The following is a 15,197-nucleotide window of genomic DNA, read 5'->3' on the forward strand; positions in this document are numbered from 1 at the left end:
AAATTATCAAGTCAGAGAACAAAAAAAATTAAGAACAGATAAGAAAGCCTAAGGGGCTTTTCTATCTAAATAATTTATTTTGAACAATATTTAGTCTGTTTTCCTCTTCTAAATAGTATCTCAATTTTTTAAAATTCTCTTTTCTTCTCTGAGAAAGTACACATTCTTTCTGCTAAAAGCTGTAATTCAACCCATGTTCTTAAACCAACCCCTTTATCCCTACCAGGTCTTAACTCAACTATGTGCTCTGCCCAGAAATATACTATAAAGCCACCAATGAAAGACACAACCCAAACCATCTCCGATGTCTTTTCCCTGCCATAAATTCTGGGGCAATGGTGATCTTCCACCAACTCCACAACTTGCTCTCATTTGCAAGTTACTGAAATTTCATTCTCAAAGGTTATCAATTATTTCCTGATTGACCAAATGCCTTATATCAGGCTTTACTTTCTTGTAAAAAAATTCCACTGTCCACTGCTTGTATCTGAAAATGTTTTCCTTATCTTCCCTTGACTGTTAAAAGATATGGACCATCCAGGTTTGCCACTTGACTCATCTCCTGTGCTCTCCTGATATGTGGACTTATCCCAGAGAGTGGTTATACATGCCCTCCTCCAGCAATTTGAGACCTTCCCAATGGATCCTGTTCTCTAACCAGTTTCCTTGTATCAGGTACCCCAGGAATCGGCTCCCAGGAAAATTCTCCTACTACAGCCAATAGCTACATGTTTTTCTTCACCAAACCACCAAAATTTGTTTACCCTCTGCTTCACTCACCAAATAAAAACAAAACTCTTTAAATCAGACTCATGTTCTCTGACCTACTCACTCTTATTCCCACTATCCTGATACACAGTTTAAACTTTGCCACTTGATTTTCCTCAAATTTCATAATTTATTACCTTTATGGTTTTATTTTGTGTCCCCTTTAGCATACCATATTCAAAATATTACTAATATCTTAAATATCACCTTTTATTTTAAACTTAACTAATCTATATAAAAGACACACTGCTTTTGCAAGAGTTTTACAAAACGGTTGTAATGTGCTGTGGCCGGTATTGTTATCATCTGCAGTTACCTAAAACGGTATATGTAATAAGCCCAACACAGAGCTTTGCTGAGAGTCAACATTTACTTGTCAGCTTCTCTAAGGTAAATCCTATAGTGTGAAGAAGCATATCTTACATTAAAAAATAGCTTCCAATATATTAAAATTAAAATGCTATTTCCTTACAATTACTGTTACTGACAGCAACATACCAAACAACCATCAGTGTGTAGTAATCAAGGTTGTGTTAAACGAAGGAGAAAAACAAAACTAGCATGAATAAGAAATCTAGATATAACAATTACAGTTCAAATCTTTTGTAAAAGGTAATTTTTTTCAAAAAGTTCATAACCTAAAAGTTCCATACCAGCCTTATTGGAGGAGAGTTAGCCAACAACAGAATGCTATATACACAGCTAATTCACCACCTCCATCTAGTGGAAACCAACTGCTATTACCTAAAAGGATAAAAATCTGAGAAACCACCAATTAAACCAGGAAGGCAGAGAGAGGTTTCACGCTTTATAGAAGTATCATAATCACAGAGCTAAAATTATGACTGTTACAAATCAAGATTTATGCATCAAAATGGATAATGAAAAGACCTAAATGTCACAGCTAAACTATAAAACTCTTAGAAGAAAGACAAGTGTAAAACTTCATGACTCTAGATTTAGGAAATGGTTTCCCTCATTTGACACCAAAAGCACGAGCAAGCAACCACCCAACCAATCTAACCTCTTAAAACTGCAGTATCTGTTGGATCTGCAGTGATGCCCCTTCCATTCCTGACATTATTCTTTCTCTTTCTGCCGCTTATATGCCACATGATTTTGTCTTACTAGTTTTTTCTAAGAACTGTTACTGACACTGCTCATCATCTTGCTATTATTACTTTCTAGTTCACTAAGTTTTGCCCTTGCCTTTATTATTTATTTCCTTCTTCCTGTAGGTTTAACTTGCTGTTATTTCTCTTAAATTCTTGAGATAAATTTCTTGTGAACCACTGAATTTTCAGTCTTTTTTCCTAATACATCCATTTAAAGATAAAATTTCCCTCTGAGCATAGCTTCACTGCATCCTACAAAATTTAATGTTCTCATACTTTACTATTCACTTCATAATTATTCAGTTCCAAAGTTTTCCCATTTCCATTATAGTTTCTTCTTTGACCCATGGATTATATGGCAATATGTTTCTTAACTTTCAAGCATACAAGGATTATCTGGTAATTTTTGTTATTGACTTCTAGCATAACTGCACTGGTCAGGAAAAAACGCTCAGCATGGGGTAATTAGTCATTCAAATCTGATATAATTTGACATTTCATATAGATGTCCTAAAGGGATATGATGTGCTTACCAGAGATTTGATCCCTATAAGAGATCTCTCAATCTAAGTTAGTTAACTTGGTTGGTTTAACTCACAGCTTGTTTCTCAACTTTCCAACATCTGAAAGAATGGTTAGCACAAATCTTTGTAAAAGGTAAAAAATCAGTTTTCATAGGTCTAATGAACTCTGGCCAATGACAAAATTAACTTTCATGACAGTCAAGTTAAAGATCAGAATCTGAATCACTACAAATTCACCAAACTAAAATATTGCTGAGGGGTCCTGTTTAGACAGTAAGCCAATCTTCAAAGAGATATTCCTCTATTTTGCAATTTCTCTTAATTTTCAGAACACAAGAGGTACGGCAAACATTAACAAAGTTAGTATATAAAGCTGGCTTAGATTTAATTACCAGATAATGATTACCAACACAGAAATAAGTCTAATGATTAGAAAACTGGATGGCACAGAGTTAGCTTGCTAATCATAACTCAGCAAAAATTAAAAAACCCTACGAACTTAAATTATCGATGAAATTTATTTGATACTTAAAAGTCTCTTATCTTTAAAAAGCTGGCTATATTGTTTAAACCACTTGACATAACTTAAAAATCTAGTGAAATATAGTTTTTTAGTTCATAACCAAAAACTAACTTACCATCCTCTTGTGAGGAAGGATATGGATAAACGTGGTGGGAAGCTTTTGACTTCTCATCAGTAAATGTTCCCTGGAAAGCAAATGAACAAGTAATGTAAAAATAAAACATACGACAAATAAACTATGAGATGCCAGATGCAAACTGCCTGGGAATTACAGGGGCATTATTCTACATCTTAAATTTTAACAGCACTATTTTAAGACTACAACATTTTTATTATTTTTAGTCAAGGAAAGGGATAGTGATTAACAAGAAGAAACAAAAACAAATTATCTATAGACAGTTTATATTTTGTATAGGAAAATAATGCTAATTTATTAGCTAACTCTTGTTTAATTCTCTTCAGAACTCTCTCTCTGGGTAACTTTATCAATAATTTGAATACCTTCAACTAATTTTGCAAGCTATCCAAAGTCATCACAAATTACCAATGTTACCTGAAGTGAATCAATGCAAGTTTAAGGCCATGAGTCATAAGCTAGGGCCACATACATACAAGATGGACATTTGACTTCACTCCAGTATGTATGTATGCTACTGCTGCTGCTGCTAAGTCGCTTCAGTCATATCCGACTCTGTGCGATCCAGCAGCCCATCAGGCTCTGGCAGCCCATCAGTCTCTGCCATCCCTGGGATTCTCCAGGCAAGAACACTGGAGTAGGCTGCCATTTCCTTCTCCAATGGATGAAAGTGAAAAGTGAAAGTGAAGTTGCTCAGTCGCGACCCCATGGATGCTACTGCTGTCTTAAGTCAATGATTGAATGGTGAAGTCAAGTTCTGGCTAAGCCACAGCTAGAATACTACATATAGTCTAGAACATGACATGGAAGTCATCTATTTTTATTTTATTATTATTATTTGGGGGTGGGGGGAACATACAGGATGCAGGATCTTAGTTCCCCAACCAGGGATAGAACCCATGCTCCCTGCATTGGGATCACAGAATCTTAACCGCTGAACCACCAGGAAAGTCCCATGACTTGAAGCCACTTACACACAAAAAATGCTCATTCTTGGGACTTCACTGGTGGTCCAGTGGCTAAGACTCTGTGCTCCCAGTGCAGGGGGCCTGGGTTCAATCCGTGGTCAGGGAGCTAGATCCCATACACTTCAACTAAAGATCCCATATGCTGCACTGAAGATCCAACTTGGCCAAATAAATAAATGCTTTTTAAAAAATGCTTATTATAGAAACCATAAAAATGACAAGAAGTCTTAAAATCAGGTATTAGTAGCACATTAACATACTACCTAATTTTGTCTTTGACAATGAGTATTTACTAAATATTACAATCAGAAAACACTATACTGCAATTTTCAATGGAAAAGAAAACTATAAAACTTCTCAGATTCAGGGCTATCTGAAAATGACTCTTGTGCTTGTGCATGCACAGTTGTGCCCAACTCTTTGCAACCCCACAGACTGTAGGCCACTGGGCTCCTCTCTCTATGGAACTTTCCGGACAAGAATACTAGAGTGGGTTGCCATTTCCTACTCCAGGGGATCTTCCTGGCCCACGGGTCAAACGTGCATCTCCTGCATTGGCAGGCAGATTCTTTACCACTGACCCATGTAAAGATGAAATAGCTACCAAAGAAGGCAAAGAATTCACAATCACCAGAAATATTAGAGCACACTTCTAACAGCCAGAGGAAAGGTTAAAAAGGAATATCAACAACTAATGTGTGAGGCAGCAGTCAGAAGAGCACACTATTGAGGACTCTGGCCTCTAGAGTCCATCAGACAGGCCTGGGTTTGCACCCTAGCTCTACCTTATACTACTTAACATGACATGGGACAAGTACCCAATGTTTGTGTGCTTCAGTGTCTTCTGTGAAATTAAGTTGTAACAATAAAACATTTTTTACAAGAATTTTGTTAGGACTAGGTTAATAGACACAATGAGCTAAGAACAGTAACAGGCACACTGTAAGTGATCAATCAATAGAGTTATTAGAGCATTTTGAATGCTTGAGCAAAGGCCTGATCATCTGATCTTATTACTACTTTCATAGAATGTTAGGGAAGAGATCTTGAAGCCAGGAAGCTCTTTTTATCTCTCTGGAGGTTATCCTTAGAAAACAATCACTGAGTCAGATTTCCTAAGAACTATGACACCCAAATGTTCAGTATTAAATTGCAGGAAAATATATAAACTTTTCCCAGGATGATTTCAGAGCAATAAGAGTATATAATTTTAGCTTGAAAGCAGAAACCCATTGGTTAACTTGTTCCATTTATGACCTCTAATATTCCACCTGTAATTAAGATACATTTGATGGTCACTCCAATAAAGAATCTAAAAGAAAAAAGGTTAAGTGACTTGTTCAAAGTCATAATACTAGTTAAAAAAAAAAGAATTCCATTTCAGACTGCTTGATCTAAAGGCACAATCCTATCACTCTTCTCTTTTGTACAGATGTTACAGGTAAGAAAAAGACTGTTCTAAATTGCCAATTTTTAGAAGTACAATATCAGAGGAATTTCCCTGGTGGTCCACTGGTTAAGAGTCTGTGCTTCCACTGCAGGGGGCACAGGTTTGACAACTTGGTTGGGGAACTAAGATTCTATATGCTGCACACTGCAGCCAAAAAATAAAAAAAGAAAATATAGGCAGCCATTTTCAACTCTGTGGTGATCTAAATGGTAAGGAAATCTAAAAAACAGGGGATACATGTATATGTGGGCTTTCCTAGTGGCTCAGCAGTAAAGAATCCACTTGCCAACACAGTAGACATGGGTTCAATCTCTGGGTTGGGAAGATCCCCTGGAGGAGGAAATGACAAACCCACTCTAGTATTCTTGCCTGGGATATCCCATGGACAGAGGAGTGTAGTGGGGTACAATCCATGGAGTCACAGAGTCAGACACAACTTAGCAAGTAAACAACAATATCGTGTATATATACAGCTGATTCACTCTGCTATATAGCAGAAACTAACACAACATTATAAAACAATTATACTCTAATAAAAATTAATTTTAAAAAAGCAGTATTAGGAATATTTGCTTTGAGAACTTAATAGACAACTTTAATAAATGCTAAAATATAATTCAACCAGCAATTTCTTTTGCAGCAGGAAAAAAAAAACAACAACAGATATTTCATGAGTTTCTCAACCAATTCTAACATGTGGTAAAACTGTCATTCAAGTGACGTTGCTTCAAAAAATTATCTTGAGTGTCCTCAGCTAGTTTACCATGACAAAGATTTCCTTACAGTTTAGCCACTATGTAGTCACAGACCTATACATGCATAAATACCCAAGGTCTTCACCACAATAAAGTTAGAGAAAGCAACTGAAGATGTGAGAAGATAGCACTGGTACATGTAAACCAAGAGAAGGGAAGTTTGTGGAGAAAACAGAATCTTCCAGTCATTTTTTCAAAGCTACAAATATAAATACAATACATATAATGGGAGAGAGGCAGGTTTACTTGAAGTAATATTCGACCTTCTCCTACCAATAACTGTGTCACTAGCTCTCACTGTTTGACTTTGTAATTACAAGGATGCACAGTACACTGGTCTCTTTAACTCTAAAAAGACATATTTCATTGTAAGACTGTTATGAATCCACACCAATGACTTTATTAAATGCTACTCCAGGAAACAGCCATGTATCAAATCATCACATTGGACACCTTTACTTTATAATGTTATGTATCAATTATATCTCAATAATGCTAGTGGAAAAATGCTATTCTAGGCTAAGAATTGGAGGCAAGGGGAGAGAGAAGAAAACTTTGGACTATAAGAACCCAAAGAGAGGAAGTTTCACTTTATGCACATATATATAGAAATCAAAAGATATAATTTATAGCTGAGATTCACAAGAATTCTATATACATAATGTTTCTGAAGTGATCATGTATATTACCTGATGTCGTTTGATTATATCTTTCAATTTGTTAGCCAACTTCAGATCAATGTCTGGAATGAGGTAGATGTTGGGTCTGGCCAGACAATTGCTCTGAGGGAAAAAGAAAACATTTCCAAATTCTTAGTTTTGAAATAATGTCACATTATTTATCCATTTACCTTAATGACAAAAGTTGGCACTCAAAGCCATACTGCTTAAAATAGGAAGACATACTTTGCTGCAGCATGTAAAAGCCTTATTTCAATACAAAACCCAGGTGTTCAGCAGGCTACTTAATGCCATTCACTGATCAAAAAAATGCTAAGACTCATGACCTAGAGAAATTCATTATACATTTCATTAAGGTATTATACTGATAAATTAATCCTAGTCAATTTTACCTGGACTCGAGAGTCTAAGTCTCATGTCGCATTTTTACCTAACCTGGGGGTGGAGGGTAGAGGGAGCTACATGGGGAGGGATGCCAATTTTGGTTCAGCATTTAATTTACTTAAAATATAAAAACTGATTATAGTTCTTTCCTCCCATTTCTAATCTTATGAATAGCAATGATTAAAACGTGCATATTAACTCTCCAAACCATCACCAAAAATTAGCCAAGATACAAAAACTGCTCAGTTATTTCTCTTAGTTAAGAGCCCATGAGAAAAGTTTCAGGAATTAAATTTATGATAATACCCAGCAGAATTGCCAGTCTCCTCTCCCCATGAAGGTTAATTTAGTGATTATTAAAAATTACTTATTAGTAAAAACACTAAGAAAGAAAAGAAGAAAATTAAGTGTTCTCTTCTCCAAGTTATAATCTAGTTGAAGAAATAAGATTTCTATTTATGGTACAACCATGAAGGTACAACGGAGAAGGCAATGGCACCCCACTCCAATACTCTTGCCTGGAAAATCCCATGGACGGAGGAGCCTGGTAGGCTGCGGTCCATGGGGTCATGAAGAGTCGGACACGACTGAGCGACTTCCCTTTCACTTTTCACTTTCATGCATTGGAGAAGGAAAGGGCAACCTACTCCAGTGTTCTTGCCTGGAAAATCCCAGGGCCGGGGGAGCCTGGTGGGCTGCCGTCTATGGGGTCACACAGAGTCGAACACGACTGAAGCTACTTACCAGCATGAAACAAATCCGAAGAAAATGACTGTATAAACAAAGGACTACTAGGATGAAAGAATGTTCATATTAAATACGAAAGATCTAAACAATGGATACGTGAAATTACTAAAGAAAATATTATGAATTATTTACCATGTTTAAGAAAAATATTTATAAGTGACAGAGTCATGACATACCTTATAGCTCTAATCCCCAAAACTCATAAAAATAATATAATAATAGATTTCAGGAAACTTTTCTCCCTTTGATCTTTGAGCTAGAATAAAGCCAATCTTAGAATTAAAAGCATATTAAAGGAAAAAAGTTTTAACAATTAAATTTTCTGAGTTACCTGAACCAATGTTTTTTCAATGTTCATAAACATTTCAACATTACGATCCATTCGTGATGGATTCTGCAGATCAAACCTCCGCCTGTAAGCAAAAAATCATTAGTTAATTTGTCTCCTACCTTAAACAAAAGTGAAAACTTGGTTTTAGTACCCAATACAAATGAGCTCAAAAGGTGTGGATATTAAAATAGCACCCTACAAAATGTGTAACATATTTTCTTGGCAGCATGAGAAATCAGTGTCAACACCATCATAAAACATTACACTTAATGATATTCAATCTACTCCAGTCAAAATGAACTACCAAATTCAAGAAGCATCTCCCGTTTTCTGTAAATCTAAGATATTTTACATCATATATAAAAGTAATCCACAGATCCAAAGGCAGTGAACTACTATACCATTCTCCAAGTATATGGAAAGTCTGTCTACTTTTTATATGCTTAAAAGTCATCTGTTCAAAGTCAAGAGTGTCTATAATGCTCTTAGAGCCTACTACTGTCCCAAATGTGGTAAAATTCATCTATTTACCTACACTTCAACTCCTTCCCAAATGTTTCTTTATCTAAGTACCCAAGCATAACATGTTAATGTTGTCTTTACCTATTCTTAGTCATTTCCAGAGATTCAGTTCAGTCAGTTCAGTCACGTCCTGACTCTCTGCGACCCCATGGACTGCAATACGCCAGGCTTCCCTGTCCGTCACCAACTCCTGGAGCTTGCTCAAACTCATGTCCATTGAGTCAGTGATACCATCCAACCATTTCATCCTCTGTCATCCCCTTCTCCTCCCGCCTTCAATCTTTCCCAGCATCAGGGTCTGGAATTCCATCACCTCCACTAGCTTTGTTCACAGTGATGATTCCTAAGGCCCACTTGACTTCACATCCAGGATGTCTGGCTCTAGGCGAGTGATCACACCATCGCGGTTATCTGGGTCATGAAGATCTTTTTTGTATAGTTCTTCTGTGTATTCTTGCCACCTCGTCTTAGAATCTTCTGTTTCTGTTAGGTCCGTACTGTCTCTGTCCTTTATTGTGCTCATCTTTGCATGAAGGGTTCCCTTGGTATCACTAATTTTCCTCAAGAGACCTCTAGTCTTTCCCATTCTATTATTTTCTCCTAAATACTTTGGTTGGGATAAACCCTTTTCTTCAGGAGGAAGAGGAGGCAACAGAGGATGGGATGGTTGGATGGCATCATCAACTCAATGGACATGAGTCTGAGCAAACTCTGGGGCATAGTGAAGAATAGGGAGGCCTGATGTGCTGCAGTCCAGGGGATCACAATGAGTCAGACATGACTGAGTGGCTGAACAACAAGGACATAATACAATTTTACAAGATAGCCTGTTTTTATTTTTTTAATGTAGTTTTTTCAGGAAAAGAAGAATAAAGAGTGAGAAAGAAAATCAGAAGTGTGTGAAGAGGCTTAAGAGGCAGGCTTCCCTGGTGGCTCAGTGGTGAAGAATTCAAGGCCAATGAGGGAGACGTTCAATCCCTGGTCCATGAAGATCCACATGGTGTGGAACAACTAAGCGCATGCATCACAACTACTGGGCCCGTGCTCTAGAGCCTGCAAGTCACAACTACGGCGCTGTGTGCCACAACTAGAGTAGCCCCTGCTCTCTGCAACTAGAGAAAAGCCCACACAGCAACAAAGACCCAGCAGAGCCAAATATTTAAAAAATTACTTAAAATAGAGACTTCAGAGAGTCATATGAACCAACTGTAGTGTATGAATCTTGTTTGGATACTGATTAAAACAAAATATAAAAAATATTTGTGAGATTATCAGGGAAACAAACACTAAGTGGATAGTATTTAACCATACTGAAAAATTACTGATAATTTTCTTGGCTGTGATAATGGTACTATTATCATGCTTTCTTAAAATCTAATTTTTTTTGATCATGCCATGCAGCATGCAGAATCTTAATTCCTCAACCAGGGACTGAACCATGCCCCCTGCATCTGGAGTACAAAGTCTTAACCACTGGACTGCCAAGAAAACCTCTAAAATCTAATTTTAGAAATAAATACACAGAAATATTTATAGATGAAATTCTAAAAAGCAGAAGATGCATGACTAGAAATAATTCCCTGTATTAGTCTTTCTTCTTTTATGTATATTTGCCATCATAATAAACCAAAATGGCTTGCCAAACAGTAATTTGATAACATGGCACATTAACGCTTTTCTGAATCTACAGTATAAGTAAGCAAAAGTACATATATGAATATTAAGAAAAACTGAACAAAAGAAAACAGATAAATACAGTATAACCTTTACTTGAAATATTTTATCTGACTTATTTTTAAATTACCAAGAGTATTTAAACTTTACTTTTTAAATTATGCAAAGATGCTCAAAAAGGGAAATGTAAATTAAACTAAAATTATAAAACCTTTTTCAAATCTATCACAAATTACTAGGATAAAAAGATGGAGGTAATACAAATAAATACAACTGCTGGCCAGTGAAAGGGGAAAAGGTACACTCTTAATACATTCTGGTTGGACAATAAATCAGTACAATTTTGTTTGAAGATTTGCCAATTGTTTGAATTATGTTTCATGTTATTTCAACCTGAGTATCTTAATTCCTTATGATCTCATCTGAGTCAGCAGCAGAATCAAGATGACAAGCCATCATTCAAGTGCCCAACTGGGTGGACAGTTATTAAGATATGCACCGTCAGAACATAAGTGATCCACTCACTGCAAGTGTATCAATCACAGGAGACAGGGGAAGGTGTGTACTGCAACTGGTTTATAACTGTACTTGAAAGAGGATAATTCTGCTACAATCTGAGAAGATTTGGAAAAATTATTACTCTTCATTCCTCTTAAAAAGTCTGTAACTCTATCCTTTACTTCTTTGTTGGCCTGATATTTAAGCCATAGATGACTTATTTCATGTAGCCTTCTAAACCACCTGAAATATTTTCAGATAAAAACATTTCATTGTATTGATACACTAAATAAGCAAGTTTCATAATGACTTAGGAAGTCATTTCACTTTGAGACTCTTCCCTTACACACATCACAGCAAAACATGCAAATAAATAAAAAAAACTTACCATCCCTGTTCATTTTTGTATTTGTACGCAGCCCCAAGAATGTGACACAAGGTGCCTCCAGCTTTGAAATCCATGAAACATTTTGCCTAAAAGATGATACAAGTTACACATGAAATAAATAAAAACTTCTGACAATTACTCCTGTCTGAACTCTAAGCTTTGTAAGTAAGTGCAAGCTCATTTGTGTCTGACTCCTTGCAACCCCATGGGCAATAGCACGCTCCTCTGTTCATGGGATTTCCAAGGCAAGTATACTGGAGTGGATTGCTATTTCCTCCTAAGGGGATCTTCCCAACCCAGGGATTGAACCTGCATTAACAGGTGGATTCTTTACCACTGAGCCACCTGGGAAGTCTAAGCTTTATATAAACTCAAAATTATAGACAACTCCTAATTCAGTAAGTTCCTTACTTTTTTGGAACAAATTGAGGCACAAAAAATGTTTATAGTTTTAAGTAAACAGTCCATGAAAAAAAAGACTTATAAAAGATACATCAATTTTTTTCAGCAGAAAACACTAATGGACAAATTAATGATATACTACTAACTCCACTGGTAAATTTAAATTTCAATTTAAAAAATAAATAAAATTCAAATTTTAAATGTATAATAAGAAATATCAAGCCAACTTCACTGATGAACATAGATGAAAAATCCTCAACAAAAGACAAGCAAACCGAATCCAACAGTACAATAAGAAGATCATACACCACGACCCAGTGGGATTTATCTCAGAAATATGCAAGGGCTTTCAGTATCCATAAATGAATCAACATGACACACAATAACAAATGAAGAGATCAAATTATTATCCCAACAGATGCAGAAAAAGCTTTTGATAAAATCCAACATCCATTTATGATTAAAAAAAAAAAAACCACACACATTCTCCAGAAAGTGGGCACAAAGGGAACATATCTCAACATAACAAATGCCATACATGACAAACCCACAGCTAATATCATACTCAATGGTAAAAAACTGAAAGCATTCCTTTAAAGATCAGGAATAAGACAAGGATACCCACTGATACCACTCTTCTTCAACATAGTCTTGGAAGTCCTAGACACAGCAGTCAGAGAAGGAAAAGAAATAAAAGGAATCCAAATTGGAAAGGAAGAAATAAAACTATCTTCAGATGACATGATACTATACTTAGAAAATCCTAGACACTACCAGAAAACTACTAGAGCTCATGAATGAATTTGGCAAAGGTGCAGAATACAAAATTAATATACAGAAATCTGTTGCATTTCTATACATTAACAACAGAAGATCAGAAAGAGAAATTAAGGAAACAACCCAACTTACCATCATAACAAAAGAGTGAAATACCCAGGAATAAACCTACCTAAAGAGGTAAAAAACTTGTACTCTGAAAACTGTAAGATGCTAACGAAAGAAACTAAAGATGACCCCAGCAGATGAAAAGATATACCATGTTCTCAGTATTGTCAAAATGACATCACTACCCAAGGCACTCGAGCTTCAGTGAAATCCCTATCAAGTGACCAATGATGTTTTTCACAGAACTGGAACAAAAAATTTTTTACTTGTATGGAAAAACAAAAGACCTTTAACAGCCAAAATAATCTTGAGAAAGAAGAACAGAGCTGGAGAGATCGCACTCCCTGACTTCAGATTATACTATGAAGCCACAGTAATTGTAACAGTATAGTACTGGGCCCAAAACAGACACAGATCAACAGAATAGGACAGAAAGCCCAAAAGACAAACCTACGCACTTATGGTCAGTTAATCTGTGACAAAGGAGGAAAGCATATACAATGGAGAAAAGATGGTCTCTTTAAAAAGAGGTGCCAGGAAAACTGGACAGCTACATGTACAAGAATAAAATTAGAACATTCTCTAACATCATATACAAAAATAAACTGAGAATGCATTAAAGACTTAAATGTAATACCAGTTATTATAAAACTCCTAGAGGAAAACACAGGCAGAATGCTCTTTGACACAAATCATAGCAATATTTTTTTGGATCCATCTCCTAGAGTAATGGGAACAAAAACAAACGGGAAAAAAATTAACAAATGGGACCTAATTAAACTTAAAAGTTTTTGCACAGCAAAGAAAACCATAAACAAAATGAAAAGACAACCAACAGAATGGGAGAAAATATTTACAAATGATGCAACTCAAACAAGGGATTAATTTCCAAAATAGACCAACAGCTTACACAGCTGTTTAAAAAACAACAAACCAACAAGCTGATAAAAGAAAAAAATGGGCAGAAGATCTAAACAAACAGACATTTCTCCAAAGAAGACATACAGATGGGTGACAGGAAAATGAAGATCGCCAATTATTAAAAGAAATGCAAATCAAATCAAGGAATGATGCTGAAACTGAAGCTCCAATACTTTAGCCTCCTGATGCAAAGAGCTGGTTCACTAGAAAAGACCCAGATGCTGGGAAAGATTGAGCACAGAAGGGGTTGACAGAGGATGAGATGGTTGAATTACATCACTGACTCAATGGACATGAGTTTGAGCAAACTCTGGGATACAGTGAAGATAGAGAAGCCTGGTGTGCTGCAGTCCATGAGGTCACAAAGTATTGGACACAACTTAGTGACTGAACAACAACAAATCAAAACTACAATGAGGTATCACCGCAAGCTGGTTAGAACGGCCGTCCTCAAAAAGGTTACAAATAATAAATGCTGGAGAGGGTGTGGAGAGAAAGGAATCCTCCTATACTGTTGATGGAAATGTAAACTGGGGTAGCCACTATTGAGAATAGTAAGGAGGTTTCTTAAACTAAGACTACCATATGATTGAGCAATCCCACTCCTGGGCATATATTCAAAGAAAACCGTAATTTGAAAAGATACATCACCCCAATGTTCACTGCAGCACTACTGAACAATAGCCAGGACGTGGAAGCAACCTAAATGTCAATCGCCAGGGGGATGGATAAAGATGTGGTACATATACAGTAGAATTTTACTCAGCTATAAAAAGGAATGAAATCATGCCATTTGAAGCAACACGGATAGACTTAGAAATTAGCATACTAAGTAATACAGGTCAGACACAGAAAAACAAATATCATGGTATCACTAACTTGTCAAATCTAAATTTTTTAAATGATATAAATGAACTTAAAAACAGATGACCAAAGAGGGCTTACTATAGCACAGGGAACTCTACTCAATATTCTATAATAACCTATATGGGAAAAGAATCCAAAAAAGAATGGATATACATATAACCGAATCATTATGCTTTAAACCTGAGACTAACACAACATTGTAAATCAACTATACTTCAATACAATTTAAAAAAAACACATAAATAAAAAAGCAGAATACAAAATCAACTAGCTTTTCGTGTTACAATTACATTTGTGTTATGTATGCATATGTACTAAAAGCCTTGAAGGAATTATGGAATAACAAGAAATTTTACTTGTGGAGGTAAAAAAACACTTCTGTTTCAAATCATATCATGTTTATCTGTGCAATATACTTTTAGCCTTACAAAGCACCTTTTCCCCCCTAAATCTTTCTAATTTCTCAGCATTAGATAGAACATATCCTATGTTGAGCCAGCTGTTTAACATCCAATATGACTTAGTGAAGTGGCATGAAAGTCACTCTGCTGCTGCTAAGTCACTTCAGTTGTGTCTGACTCTCTGCGACCCCATGGACTGCAGCCTACCAGGCTCCTCCGTCCATGGGATTTTCCAGGCAAGAGTACTGGAGTGGGGTG

The 15,197-nt window shown here is 36.1% G+C and overlaps 1 protein-coding gene across 1 annotated transcript in view; it reads right to left on the minus strand.

The window, feature by feature from the left end:
* The window catches only part of SMARCC1 (SWI/SNF related, matrix associated, actin dependent regulator of chromatin subfamily c member 1), a 140,953-nt gene that overhangs the window by 95,535 nt on the left and 30,221 nt on the right, over positions 1-15,197 (minus strand). The window contains exons 4-7 of the mRNA XM_040246890.1: positions 11,464-11,549; positions 8,382-8,463; positions 6,929-7,021; positions 3,046-3,115 (exon numbers count right to left, since the gene is read on the minus strand). Of these exons, the coding sequence (XP_040102824.1) occupies positions 3,046-3,115; positions 6,929-7,021; positions 8,382-8,463; positions 11,464-11,549 (331 nt within the window). The remainder of the gene's footprint in view (positions 1-3,045; positions 3,116-6,928; positions 7,022-8,381; positions 8,464-11,463; positions 11,550-15,197) is intronic.

Source organism: Oryx dammah, unplaced genomic scaffold (genome assembly GCF_014754425.2).
Source record: "Oryx dammah isolate SB20612 unplaced genomic scaffold, SCBI_Odam_1.1 HiC_scaffold_9, whole genome shotgun sequence".
Lineage (NCBI taxonomy): Eukaryota > Metazoa > Chordata > Mammalia > Artiodactyla > Bovidae > Oryx > Oryx dammah.